The sequence below is a fragment of the Scleropages formosus genome, chromosome 3 (genome assembly GCF_900964775.1).
Source record: "Scleropages formosus chromosome 3, fSclFor1.1, whole genome shotgun sequence".
In the NCBI taxonomy this organism is placed as follows: Eukaryota; Metazoa; Chordata; class Actinopteri; order Osteoglossiformes; family Osteoglossidae; genus Scleropages; species Scleropages formosus.
Window position 1 is genome coordinate 6,962,869 of NC_041808.1, and position 14,256 is coordinate 6,977,124.

At 38.8% G+C, this 14,256-nt stretch overlaps 1 protein-coding gene across 1 annotated transcript; it reads left to right on the plus strand.

The window, feature by feature from the left end:
- The first annotated feature begins 3,031 nt into the window (after positions 1-3,031).
- Positions 3,032-13,780, plus strand: tbx20 (T-box transcription factor 20). The gene is made up of 8 exons (XM_018734735.2): positions 3,032-3,349; positions 4,543-4,777; positions 6,740-6,904; positions 7,826-7,934; positions 10,097-10,255; positions 10,620-10,696; positions 12,410-12,522; positions 13,345-13,780. Exons 1-8 carry the CDS (start codon positions 3,223-3,225, stop codon positions 13,683-13,685), a joined length of 1,326 nt encoding a protein of 441 aa, XP_018590251.1. The 5' UTR covers positions 3,032-3,222; the 3' UTR covers positions 13,686-13,780.
- Positions 13,781-14,256: the final 476 nt, after the last annotated feature.

The following is a 14,256-nucleotide window of genomic DNA, read 5'->3' on the forward strand; positions in this document are numbered from 1 at the left end:
GCTCACAAACCTGCAGCAGCTCTAACCACTACGACACCTAGTGCCAAGACATGTATAAACCAGGCTTAATACGTGAAGGAAGGGGAATAATGTAACAAACATACTGAGGAAATGTTTGATTTAGAGACCAAACACAACCACTGAAATTTGTACATATTAAGGGAGGTTTAAAATACAGGATGTATATATAATGGATTATCATTCCATAATCTTTTCATTCCAAACGGTAACTGTATTTCCCTAAATAATAGGCGTGAAAGAGGGCTGAGGACCCAAGCTTTCGGGTATATTGTACATAAATAAACACAATTTTTTTTGGTCTCTCCACCAACTGACAATTCGCCACTGTCAAAAATATCATTTTAGTGTAAAGCGCTTCATTTTCTGCCCCAGATATGCCGGCATATTTTCTTAAAGTTGCTCATTTAGGGGATTTTAAATAGGGAAATTTTCTATTTATTGCTGATGGTCAAGGTAGTGAGAGACATGAACTTATCCCAGCTTTGACATGATCAAAACACGGAATGTGTAACCTTATATAATTATAATATATGAGATGTATTGCAATAATAACAAACCAATAGCAATACTAAAAACAATAATGTACGTTTTCATGTTCAGATAAATCCCAGAAATTACTTCACGTTTCCGGTAACGTCGATTAAAAGTAAAAAAAAAAAAAAAAAAGGTAAAAATGCAGAGGCAAAGAAGAGACCGCACTGCAAACGCACACAGAAAGTGGTCAATAAATCTCACACCATAATTTCGGTAGAAGCTGCTTCCCATAACAGGAGACCAGCTCAGAAAAATTTAATTTCTTAAAAAAAAAAAAAAAAAAACTAAATGTAACCTATTAATAACTACTGAAAATTTTACAATGTACCAAATGAAAACTGGCAAATTCTGCACCATAACTGAATATATTGACCCTGCAGGTCAACTACAAGTATTTAAAGCACGCGTCTATAATATTTTAAAAAAAGAAAAAAAAACACAATGACAAGTTACTTCAAAAACTTTTTTTTTTTTTTCAGATTAGAAACCACTTCAACAATCAATTTATTGAAATTATGTTTTGGAATATCTTTATGATTCAGTTTAAATCTGTAATAAAGAATTACACTCCGTTTACAATTTTAGGCAAATAAACTTTGACTGTTATCCCGGTAGTTTTCGCTTTCTAATTAATATACGTAAACACCAATTCAATATACTTCTTCGGAGATTCATTATACCGTTTTGAAACAAGGGCTGCGCGCGCAGCTAACCCGAGTCTCGAGAATCGAATACGCAATCGTTACGTAAGAGAGGGAAAATATGTTGTTCATACGGTCCTTTATGAGCAACATAGCTCTGACTGAATACATACTGGTAGTCCTGGGAACAATATGATTTATATCTAGTACTGTAGTGTCAATGGCCTCCGTGGTGTGTTTGGTTTTAAGCGTTACTGTACCTTTAAGAATCGGGTTCATCCTTGAACGCAGTGGCCCCCAACGTGTGAATAATTTTCAGTAAGGAGTTACACTAACTGGGAAAGCTTTTAACACATTATCCACTGGCAAATGAAAGCTAATCTCATTTTTCAGCTCAGGTCCCTTTTATATCTACGCCCGAGGATTTGCATTTTCTGAGTCACCTAATAGGTTTAAAAAGCTGTGACTCTCCGGATACTGTTTATGCCCCAGATGATATGAGTGACATTGAGAATGAGATGTGATTCGTTGCCCCAGAAACCGCGCAGTCAGCTCTTCTGAATATATATGGAACAGGGCTGGGCATTAAGTTCAAGTGTCAGGATGGGATCCGATCATATTCAAAAACTGTAGCCTCTATGGGGAACATGTACAGCATTGAACTGAATTAAAAGAAACCCTTTTTTTCTTGGTAGGGACATTTGTGGTAATAAAAGGTGCTTTGTGGGTGTTTGAAATCCCTCTTTCAAAAATATCACATGTTGCTGTATTTTCAAATTAAATGATAATTAACAAAGAAATGAGTAATAAGTGAACTGCTCATTTTATATATAATATACAGGATTTTAAAGTAGGAGTATAGAGTATTTTAAGTAGTGGATTAGATAGCTATAGTATCTGCAAACATTGGGGGTTTGACGTTGGCTTGGACACTGTGTGTAAGCACACCTAGGATTTCAAGTTATTAAACATTTTGATTACTTTATGCAGGCTACGGCGTTGGAGAGAAATAAATAAAATCCCCTGGAAATTCTCGTGACGTCACTAAAAAGACAAAAATGTGGTTGGGGATACTCTTTTTTCAGCACGAACTGTATAACTAAAAAAAGAAAAAAGATATTGTAATACCTTGTGGTATTTGTTATTTAACTGTAAATAGCTGTTGTGTTTTATTGTGTTCTTTAGGGCGTGGATTATGTCGACAAATTCAGTTTCTCGTTATTATCATTACCTTTAAATAGCTCTTGCCTTTGTCCAATGAAGCTTACAGTGATTTACCATAGTGTTATTGCAGTAATTCAAGGTAAATACCTTGCTCAAGGGCAAGGGTGCTGCAGCAGGATCGGGTGTCGAACCGGGAACGTTCTGGTGACAAGGTGACGGCTTTGACCACTGCTTACCGGCGTTTGTCCGTTCAATAATGAGTGGTTAACATATTACTTTATTAAGCCGGGACTTTTCTAGCGGGGGGAAAAAAAATCATGGTTGACCTTCCGACTAATATGGGCGCAGTCTGAAACTCCCTCAGAATTTGCCTACTGAACTTGTAATAAAAGTCCTTTGTAAATAAACTGAGGGTCCGCAACGTTGTTCACAGTGCGGAATAACCGTGACGTCGGAGGCAGCGCGTCGATTGGCTGCGCGCGATAGCGCTCCGGCGCGAGCCCAAATTAAGGAGGGCGCGCGTGTCCCGACAACTTCTGTGCTAAAGCGGCGTCCGCGGCGGCAGCAGCAGCGGCGGCAGCGGCGGAAAAATAAAACGTTGCGAAACGATGCATTCGCCGTGGGGTGCGGTATTCTTCTCTGTGTTTCCAAGAACCGCGTGAACAGTTCTCGTTTCATTTCGGGTTCGCTCCAGTAAGACTAAGTAAGAAAAAGAAAAAAAAAAAAATAAAAAAAAAATAAGAATCTCTGGAGCTGGTTTTTCTCCACCACCGCCTTCTTGCGCGTTTGATGAAAAGGTTGAGAAACGACGCGGTTCGAGAGTTTGGTTTGGCTTTCCAGCTGATCGAATCCTCCTCCCACCATGGAGTACACGTCCTCCCCGAAACCGCAGCTCTCGACCCGGGCGAACGCGTTTTCCATCGCGGCCCTCATGTCAAATGGCAAAGCGAAGGACAAGAGCACGGAGGAAAACACCATCAAGCCTCTGGGTGAGGATTTTTCCGTCTATAATATTCTTCAGCATAGAAATGGTCCATAAACTACTTTCTAATTAATTATTTTGTTGTTAGACTTATTTATGAAAAAGTACTTTGCCTCCAACCCCGTATATCTCGTGTTTTAGCATAAAAATTTAAACAATGCAAGAAAAAAAGTCATATAAAATTGTGTCATTGCCGCATTAAAGTTTTAATGTAATGCATCAGATGGGAACGGATGTGCTTATACTTATAAATATTCTGAGTAGATTATACGCAATTTCACATTTTTGTTTTTTTTTTTGAAAACGGTGCTGTGAAGAGGGGAAGCGCGAGCGCATTCGCAGAGAGAAAAGGGAAATTGTAATTATTTTTGTGATTAAAGAACAAAATCTCGATTCTGAAAAATGATTGATGGAAGAATCTTGGAAAATAAGCAACATATTCAAAGATTCGTGCGCAAAGTCCTTGGACGGTGTGGGGCCCTGATCCTCATCCTTATTTATAACACTGTCTATGTTTTATTCCTTGTGTGCTTAATATTTCCGTCATGAATCATAATGTCTGACTCTGCACGAGACTCATGTGCTGGGCGCTGAGGGTTCTCGAGCCCATAAGAAAAAATAAAAGTGCATATTTTACCACGTGGAAATGTGAAGGTTATATGTAGTGATCTCACTATAATTAGAACCGCAGCACTTTTGAAATCGAGTGTAATGTAACCTTTACAATGATGGCAACATTTTGTTAATATCACAGACTCACGTGACGTTAAAGACACAAAGTTTTAACGTTTATGACCGAAATGATGTAGTATAAATGCACTTCTATTGGCAGTAAGTATGAATGATACCGACATATAACTCACAGCATATCTGTTCAGTAAAACCTACATTTCCACGTGCTTTGTACACATTTATTACAGGTATTTATTAATAGTAGCAAGTTTTCATTGCGTATTGGTGGTAACAGTACATTTGGCTTTGATGCGGGATTAGTCAGCACAGTAAAAATAATAACACATAAAAAAATTACATTGTAAACCGGTGCTTTATATTTACCGTATTCAGCCCAAAAAAATGAATCTATTTAATAAAAATTAGCAAAATAAAACTGAATTAAAAAAAAAACGTTCCCTTGCTTTCCGAGCACTCTACAATGGAAAAGAGCAAATGAAAAGGAATGCTTTGTGTTTTTCTTTCCAGAACAATTCGTGGAGAAGTCCTCCTGTAGCCAGAACCTGGGGGAGCTGTCCGCCTTGGAAGCTCACGGGGAGTTCGGCGGGAGCGCGCCCGCCATGTGCACGGAGCCGCTCATTCCCACGACGCCGAGCGCGCCCAGCGAGGAGATGGCCAAGATCTCCTGCAGCCTGGAGACCAAGGAGCTGTGGGACAAGTTCCACGACCTCGGCACCGAAATGATCATCACGAAATCGGGAAGGTAGGTTATGTGCTTTACTGTATCACAGAGAAAATGAAACATTGATTGAATCGCACACATTTCACAGCAGAACTCTGTAAAAAAGAGGTTTCCTTTTCAACTCTAAATTTATACACGACCTTTTACACTTTACCAGCGTTTGTCACATTATTCTGAGTTATGATTATACATGAAGGAGTCACTGTCTTTAATGCGAATTAAATTGCAGCTATTTTGACATCTCCGACTCGTTGAAAACTAATTATAAATTATTGATACGCTGGTTTTCGAGATTTTTCTAATAAATATCTAATGTTTCTTGTTAGGCTAAATTATATTTCTCCTCTCTGGTCCTTTCCTGAGCCTGAAGATGCTGGTGTTTGTTGCAGCCCCGTTTCTTTGCGCCATTGACTGAACTGTTCGCAAGAATTGAATAATATCACCGATTTAAACTCACGAGAATTTTTCGTTATAAAATTGAATTTGTTCTATTCGAATGACATCTAATAATGAAAACAGCAGCAAATGTGCTATTTTTTTTTTCTGTTACAAGTGATAAAGGGTTTATTTGGAATATTAAACCGTTTCAGCGATTACATACACAATTGTTCCTGGAATTTCAGCTGTTAAAATTTAGTTCAGTGTTCAGTTTATACAACTGAGCTTCAGTACTAATAAAATACTAATTTATTCCGTTTCGGGAAAGATCAACTAGACAACAACGTCCTGGCACAATTCGGTTTATAATAACGTCCGCTAATACTTTTGTCTTGAGTCGACCAATTAATTAACTAATTTGCTTAATAATTAATTGAATTCAATCAATGTATTATAATAATAGTATGTAGTGTATGTGGTGCGTTGTCATTTGCGTTACCTGTAAAACTACGAATGGCCTCTGTCTTCAGGGCGGAGCGCAATATAAGAATAAATAATATTGTATTCGGCCAAGAAACGGTTATTTCAGTGCGTAGTAACTTGTGAGGTACTAGAAGGATGAAAAATATTAACGATGCAGGAAAACACAAATACTGTGTATACTCAATACTGCACATAGAAAATGGGATGGTGCAATAGTGGGGGAACACGCCCCCACAGCCGCCCTTAGCTATGCCGATGTATAAAGTTAATTATGGGCTCCAGTAAAACCAAGAGTCCTGGAGGACCGGGGTGGGAACCTTTGGGCAGTACTAATAATATAAATCAGAAGGTTTCTGCAGAAGAAAGTAAATAATTAGTTGCCCAAAGATGCCATTATACTATTACTATTACTACTTACCGAACCCAACTGATAGGGTTTAATTTCTATTGTTCCAGTTATTAGTCATGTTCTGTGATGCTGTGATTTAAATGGCGGAATATAACAAACGCCTAAATCCTCTGATGTGACGCAGCTTTTTTGTTTTATTGGAAATGAGAAAAAGTCAAATTACGCGGAGTTAGTCAGTGTTTAAAGATATACTGAGCTGTTGAGTAATTCAGATGATTGAATTCAAATGTGTTTATTGAAATTAGTTAAACATAACGCTTAATTCACTCCCTTAGTGCAGCAGAGGGTATAGGATTACCCGGTGGTTGCTAGTTCGAATCCCGTTCTAGTTGTAGCACCTGTGAATGCAGCATTTACCCTGAATCGCTGCAGTATCAATACTCGGCTGTATAAATTATTTAATCACTATAAACGTCATGAAGCATTTCAAGTTACATTAGAGGAAGACGTCAATTAAATAAATTAAAAAATGCGGATATTAATTAGAATAAAAATTTGAAATTGTAATGTTTAACATTTAATTATGTTAAAGTATTAATACAAAGAAATGCATTTCTCCCAAATGTAGAACTAATATATTTTTGAGGAAAAAAAAGCCGATGTGGAGACGAGCATAAAATTGAATTTGTACCACTTTCAGCCCTTTTGATAACTTTTCTTCGCCATTTTTTCTCATGTACCTGTTTCTCCCCTTTTACTTTTTGTCCTAACAGAAGAATGTTCCCAACTATTCGCGTGTCCTTCTCCGGCGTCGACCCAGACGCCAAGTACATCGTACTGATGGACATTGTCCCTGTGGACAACAAGCGCTACCGCTATGCCTACCATAGGTCCTCGTGGCTCGTGGCAGGAAAGGCGGACCCCCCGCTGCCCGCACGGTGCGTGCATTTTTTTTCTGCACTTCCGGTTGATTTTCCCCTTGCATCGTGTTTTGTTCCTACGATTTCGTCGTCATACCTGACTAAATGAGGAAAATGAAATCGAGGTCAGCATTTAAATAATCCGCTGATTTTATTTTATTCTTCAGTAAATTACAGATGAAACAGTCTTTGCCTGTAATACTAATACTATTAATATTTTTCTTATTAATATTTTATTTTATTGTTCATTACACTACAGATGAATCAGTCTGCCTGTAATACTAATATTACTAATATTTTTCTTATTAAAATTGTATTTTATTGTTCATTACACTACAGATAAAACAGTGTTTGTCTGTAATACTAATATTATATTTTTATTAATAATATTTTATTGTTCAATAAACTACAGAAACAGTCCGCCTGTAATACTAATATTATTAATATTTTTCTTATTAATATTTTATTGTTCAATAAACTGCAGATGAAACAGTCTGCTTTGTTATCACCAGTTTTTAATGGGCGGAGCCGCTGGAATCGGCTCTTTGATAAGTGCTGAAGGGAGAGCAGTTAAAAGACACGTGTTTCCCACGTAATGGAAATGAGAACCAGAATAGCAGTTGTATGTAACACTGATATGAGCGGGAGGGTCCAGCGCCCTTAAGGTTTCTGGACTTTATGTCTCCATTTATCAGCAGTCATATTTCCAGAATTTTCTTCAGTCTGAAGATCCAAGTGTGTATGTAATAAAAGTCAATTGTTAAAATTGGGAAAAGAGCGTGACTTGGTTAATAGGAGAATTTAGCCCGAATTTGTCTCATTTGGAATCTAGCCACAGAAACTAGAATCTCAGTATAAGTCTACAATATTCAGACTACAATTTTAGTCCTGATGAGGGTAAATGTGTGTAAAATTGATGCGGGACCTTCGCTTGTGCAGGTTGTACGTGCACCCAGACTCCCCGTTCACCGGCGAGCAGCTGCTGAAGCAAATGGTCTCCTTCGAGAAAGTGAAGCTGACCAACAACGAGCTCGACCAACACGGACATGTACGATCCTCATTTTTTTTCTTCTTGCATTTATACGCGATCGGACAAACTGCCATCAGGATATCTCAGGAGTTACACACACACACACACACACACATACACACACACACACACACACTAGTATATCAACCTCTTACTGTGGCCAAAGTATTAACTGGTTCCTCTGCAGGAGATTTTTTTTTTTTTTTTTTTTTTAAAAAAAGGGACACTGCAAAGTTTCCTACTCAGATTGCACACGGCGAACACAAACATTTCCAGCGTTTTAAAGGACAACTATTTAAATATTTTTAATATGTAACTGGGTCATTCATCGCACTCTTCTTTTTTATTAATCTTCAGGTTGTTTACATTGTCGCATTCTTGACTCCAAGAGGTATGTGATTTAGGAAAATCTTTACTCAAGAAATTCATATTAGTGTATGTTACAGACGGAGATAAAAATATTTAAATACTGATGTGATGTTCGACTTTTCTTTATCTGGAAGGAACGAACATGCGAGTCTCCCTTGCTTCGGTATGTTTTTTTTGTATCATTAAATAAAATTATGTATATATGGCTAGTGGTGTTAGTCAGCGATTGTTTGTTTTGGCGGTTGAATGCAGTGTTTTCCATCTCGGCGCTGAGAGTCCAGGGCTGGAGGAGTCGCACCTGCTCAAGTGTGAGGATTTTGAGGCGCCCACTTTGAGACGCTATTGGACGAAAGAGTGACGAAAATGCGCACGTGGCAGCGCAAACGTTTACGTACATTTTAGACGATGGAGAACTAGGTCTGCGTGGGGTTCGGTCTAATTGTTCCGTTCGAAAATTCGTCGTCTGAAATTTAACTACTCTTATTATTATTATTGTTATTATTATTATTATTATTATTAGCTGGTAGCATAGTGGTTAGAGTTACTGCCTTTAGCCCCCAAAAAGGTTGCAGGTTAGATCCCCCCCTCCGGCTGTAGCACCCTGGTGCAAAGCACTTACCCTGTTGCTCCAGTAAAATTACCCCGAATGGGTAAATAATTGTAACTTTACATTGTAAGTCACTTTGGAGAAAAGCCTCAGTTAAATGTAATAATACACCTTTTTAGGTGCGCACAGTCCTTTTGTTGTGGATCCCATGATTCGATGCATAATAATTTATCCGTATGACGGAAGTAGATGGCTTATTTTTGGTCGTATGAGTGGTACGCAGTTTGGTAATAAGTAATCTGATAAAGAATTATAAAATAATGGAAAGAATCAGGTGATACAGTGGAGAATATTTATTCCACCTGGGAATGCATATATATACATTTTTAATATATATGGAACAATTTTATATATATAAGGGGTTTTGACCAAGAACTGGATGGATGGATGGATGGATGGATGGATGATACAAACATATTGATTTTGAATACTTGTTCATCAATGCTGCTCATTTGGTCATCATTGTTTAGTTCACATGTATGAACTCTACATCAAATTGCATCGAAAGTCTTTAGAAAGACTTTCAGATTGAAGTGTGACATCATACTGCTCGTTCAGAAATGCCAGTACTCACATTTAAGAACCAGATGTGCTGGTACAGATGTGTCGATGTTGCCTAGATACCTGTGTAGGGAACCAAAATATACAGGCTTCCTATGGTGCACTGTCTTGTATTTGCATACCAGAATATACTGCTTTTTAATAATAAACAGAGGCGATGCTTGAGTTTGGTAAATTGAAGCATTAAAGTAATAATACTCTGTATGAATTTTCAAGATTTGGGGAAAAAACGAAAAAAAAAAAATTTGCTCAGAATGTATTTTTGTTAAAAAGGGTTGGTAATCATTTTCTAAATTTCCGTTGTACATAAAATGATGGTTTTGTCAATGCAGGCAACATTGATTAATACACAGAATTTACCAAACAAGGCAAAAAAAAAAAAAAAACAATTAAATGGAGGAAAACTGCATGTTATACAAATAAGACTAAAAAAAAAAAAAAACAATGCACCAGAATTGGAGTCTGAGCAGACAGGTCAATAGCTATCCAGGATATGCTGCATTTTTTGGTGTTCGCTGCAATAACATTCGTATAATGAAAAGTCGCACTGTAAAGCGACTTCATTTCGAAACTTTAAAAGAAATGGCAAAAGGAAAAAAAAAAAAAGAAAAACTGTGGCTCACTCATCCTGTTCTCCTTCCAGATCATCCTCAACTCCATGCACAAGTACCAGCCCCGTGTTCACATCATCAAGAAAAAGGACCACACAGCTTCACTGCTCAACCTGAAATCTGAGGAATTCCGCACCTTTGTCTTCACTGAGACCACCTTTACCGCGGTCACTGCTTATCAGAATCAGCTGGTGAGTCTGTACACAGCGATACAATAAGTATTTCCAGAATGAGGTAAGATTAAGTACTTGGAGAATGTACACATCGTGATGCAAGATGTTTTTGAAACCTGCACCCTAAAATTTCAGACTGCATTTGAAAATTGCTTGTAAAAATTGATTGCAATTAAAAATTCAATAGTTGCATGTTCGGTGTACAATTTTGTGCATTTTTCCCAAAGACTCATAGGATAACTTTAGCGGTCACGCTGTAGTAACGCTGATAGAAGGGACAGAGATGGCAGTGCACATACTGTGTTCATGGCACGTTTAAAAAAAAAAAATATTAAAAACACATTGAGGTTCCTAATTTGCTGTCCCACCAACTGCTTTGCAGATCACCAAACTGAAAATAGACAGCAACCCCTTTGCTAAAGGTTTCAGAGACTCATCAAGGCTTACAGACATAGAAAGGTACTTGTATTTGCATGTTTTTTTTTTTTTTTCCTTTTATTATTCCTCTGCATATTGGGTGAGAAGGGGCTGATAAATGTTTATTCACAAGCAGAAGCTATGGTTGAAATTATTAAATAAATTTGCTCATTGATTCTGAACTATTTTTCTCAAAATAACTGTGGCATGTTTATTAAGATACTGTCAATAATAATAATAATAATAAGTATTTCAAGGCCAGCACTCACAGAAGTAACTGTTTATTTATTGAAAACACAACGGTAAGAATCCAACACTAATGCGTTTTGGCTACATTCCTTCCTCAGCGTTTTCCCTGCACATTCGTGGTGAGCACATATTTAATTCTTTGTTTCATTTCTAGTATGATATTGCAGTTTTTGTAGTTTCTCCCTTATAAACTGTGAAAGCCGCATAAAGCACAAATTTCGTTCCATTGCTAACGGTCCATATAGGTTCCATTATCTCAGGGACACTTTCTATTACCAGAGTAACACTGACTATTCGTGACATTTAGAACAGTTTTTATCCGGATGGTTCTTGCGGATCTCCTCCGATCTACAGTTTACGTAAACACAAAAACAGATAGGAGATGCAGGCAGAGGATTTAACACCTTAAAACTAATCCCAACTTCCTGTCAAAACCAAGTTTTACACTGTTCCTTAATCATGTCTGATTAAACCATGCCACCGCTTTCACACAAGCATGAAAATCAAAACTGCCATAGAAATTCAGACAAAAGTCTTCTCTTAAGGGTTTGCAAATTAGATCTGATCAGTTGATCTTTATAGACCGGCAGAAATTGCATTAGGCTGGAGTCGGTTACTTCGCTAAAACATTATGTAATTAAATTGGTTTGAGTAACTGATTGAAAACAGTTTCTGTCTGCTGTGTAGGGAGTCCCTTTCAAGGAACAGATCAGAGATAAAACACACATATTCATATTGCATGCTGACAGATATTGCACTTTCCTAACTTAATTGGTGAGCTAACGTGAATGTATGGCTTTGATAATTCAGACCACTCGGGCCTCGTCTCGGGAAATTTACAAGTGGGGCATCTGTGGGGAGATGACCTAGGCGTGGCTAATGCGGTTATGTGAAGGAAAACAGGGCTGCTCTGCTGCGACAACCATTCGAGGGCACAGCCACCAGGGTCAGACACCTGTGGGAAAACGGGTTTGAACGCCTCCCTACTTTTCCCACCGACGTGGAAATACCTCCCACAGAAGAATGGGCTGTAAGCACTGACATGCCATGATGACCCAAAGATCAATCCAAATTTTATGTCCCTAATGAATATTCAACGTGGCTAATGAGGTGGAAAATCAATGCTGCTGGCCTGTTCCAAAATCGGATCAGCGAACACACACTCCCAGTGGGATCCAGGGGTCCTAAAAATATACAGCGATCATTCCACGGAGATGTTAGAAGCTTGTTTAGTAATTTCTTGCCACCATTGTGGAACTTGTCATGGTTCTGCGGTGTTCCGCTGAATTTTTTTACACAAATTCCTCGTAATAAGATCACGTGCATTACTGTTGAGCCTGATAACTGCAATTCAATCATTTTATTTATTTTATTGCATCACTGAGCATCATAACCAGCCAGTTCTAAACTACATCTCGAAATGCTTCTGGCTGAAAAGCTGTTTTTCTTACGTACTGTTGTGATCATGTGCAGTTGCATTTGAATTTTCTATATGGTTTGCTGTAGGGAAAGTGTTGAGAGCTTGATACACAAGCACTCGTATGCGAGGTCACCGATACGGACGTACACTGCAGATGAAGAAACCCTTGGGGATGATGGACACTCGGTTCACACAAGGGGTAAGCTGAGCTGTTACGGTGTCAATAACAGATGATGGAACAGGAGCATATGAGATGTCAGTGTTCTAGCTTTAGAGAACCTTTTGTGAAAAACTCAGAAGTTACCTGTATTAAACGTACCCAAAATAAGATGTACTCTTACTGATGTGGCCTTGAGGAAACTTCTTCTGAAACTTTGAAATACAGGTAGTCCTCTACTTATGACACATGCCAATACCAAGACTTAAAGCCGCTGTCCCATTAACCTTAATACATTATTTTCTCATTCCAATGTTTGGTCGTAATGTCAAAAGACGACTCTTCCATGTGCTGTGTCATAACAGTCTTTTTTCTTTTCAGAAAAAGAACAAATTCTGTAATGAAAGCGTAAATAATGGTGCAGCATGAAAATATAATTATAATACCATACTGTATTGATATGATTCTGTATTAGTATTTTTTTATATTTATTCATTAAGCGGACGCTTTTATCCAAAAAGAAAAAGAATTTTTTAACATGAATATGTGAAATAATTGGAAAAAAAATAACAAAACCCTATTATCCAATGTAGCATTCAAGTGTGTTAATAGTTTATATCATCATGGTTACAATAATACAGTAATACAACAGCATGGTTCAATAACCCGTTTCAACTAACGATCAAGTCAGCTTCCAGCCTGGCCATCAGTGCAGAACTCCATCGTAAGCTGAGGACTACCTGTACGCACAATGGCCAACACATGGAAAGAGATTCCTCATATTTCCTTTTATCCACCATCCCTTGCTCTCCTCCTTCCTGCCCCACCCTGCTTTTGTCCATATTTATTCCTCGCCTCCTTCAGGGTCTGCCTTCACAGCCTCCGACAATCTACCACTGAGCTCCTGGGTGACCACCACCTCCAGCTTCTCTGGCTTCCAGCACCCGCAGTCACTTTCTGCTATTGGGACAAGCACAGCTTCTCTGGCCAGCCCACTGCCACATAGCATCCAGAGCTCCCTGCCCACATATAGCCGGCTGGGCATGCCCCTCACTCCCTCTGCCCTGGCCAGTAGTATGCACAGCAGCGGTCCCACCTTCCCCTCTTTCCACATCCCCCGCTACCACCACTACTTCCAGCAGGGGCCATATGCCGCCATCCAGGGACTGAGACACTCCTCCACAGTCATGACCCCCTTCGTATGACTCCTCATTTGGAAGACCAGGAACCAGCTCTCAAAATACAGCCCGTAACCCCCGCGCCTACATACGCTATCGTCTTCCAGCCCTCATCATCCTCTTCATAATCCCTCAGACTCTGCTGAGTGTAAATACGAAATGGAGCAGCGGCTGCCTCATGGACCGAAGGCCTCTGACATAAGGAACTGCTCCCAAGAAGAAACGGAAGGACTTTGGAGCGCCCGTGGGACTGAGAAACTCTTTAGAGAATATTCACAAACCTCACGCCACCCTTGTTCATTGAGAGTAAGGTGGAGGTTATTTTGCCAAAGCTTTTGGGAGGAAAAAAAAAAAGATTCAGGAGCTCATACACATTGTTTGCACTGTTTTTTTTTTTTTTCAGTTCTGGATTGTATAGCACGCTCTGCATGGAAAAACAACCCTGGACAGGAAATTACAAAGTGGAAATCAACCAGTGTTGTGCGCACTGGAGTGGGAATGGACAAGAGGACAGGCAATACAGTGGCCTTAAATGGACAAGCTGTGCAGTCTGTTCCCCGAACTCCTGGGTCAAGTACAAGCTGAGACTCGAACGTAC

Bases quoted from the DNA above. Each gene is read 5' to 3' on its own strand.
- tbx20 (XM_018734735.2), top strand. From the start codon at position 3,223: ATGGAGTACACGTCCTCCCCGAAACCGCAGCTCTCGACCCGGGCGAAC. The intron at 3,350-4,542 runs GTGAGGATTTTT...TTTTCTTTCCAG, and splicing joins AAACACCATCAAGCCTCTGG to AACAATTCGTGGAGAAGTCC. The intron at 12,523-13,344 runs GTAAGCTGAGCT...CGCCTCCTTCAG, and splicing joins ACACTCGGTTCACACAAGGG to GGTCTGCCTTCACAGCCTCC.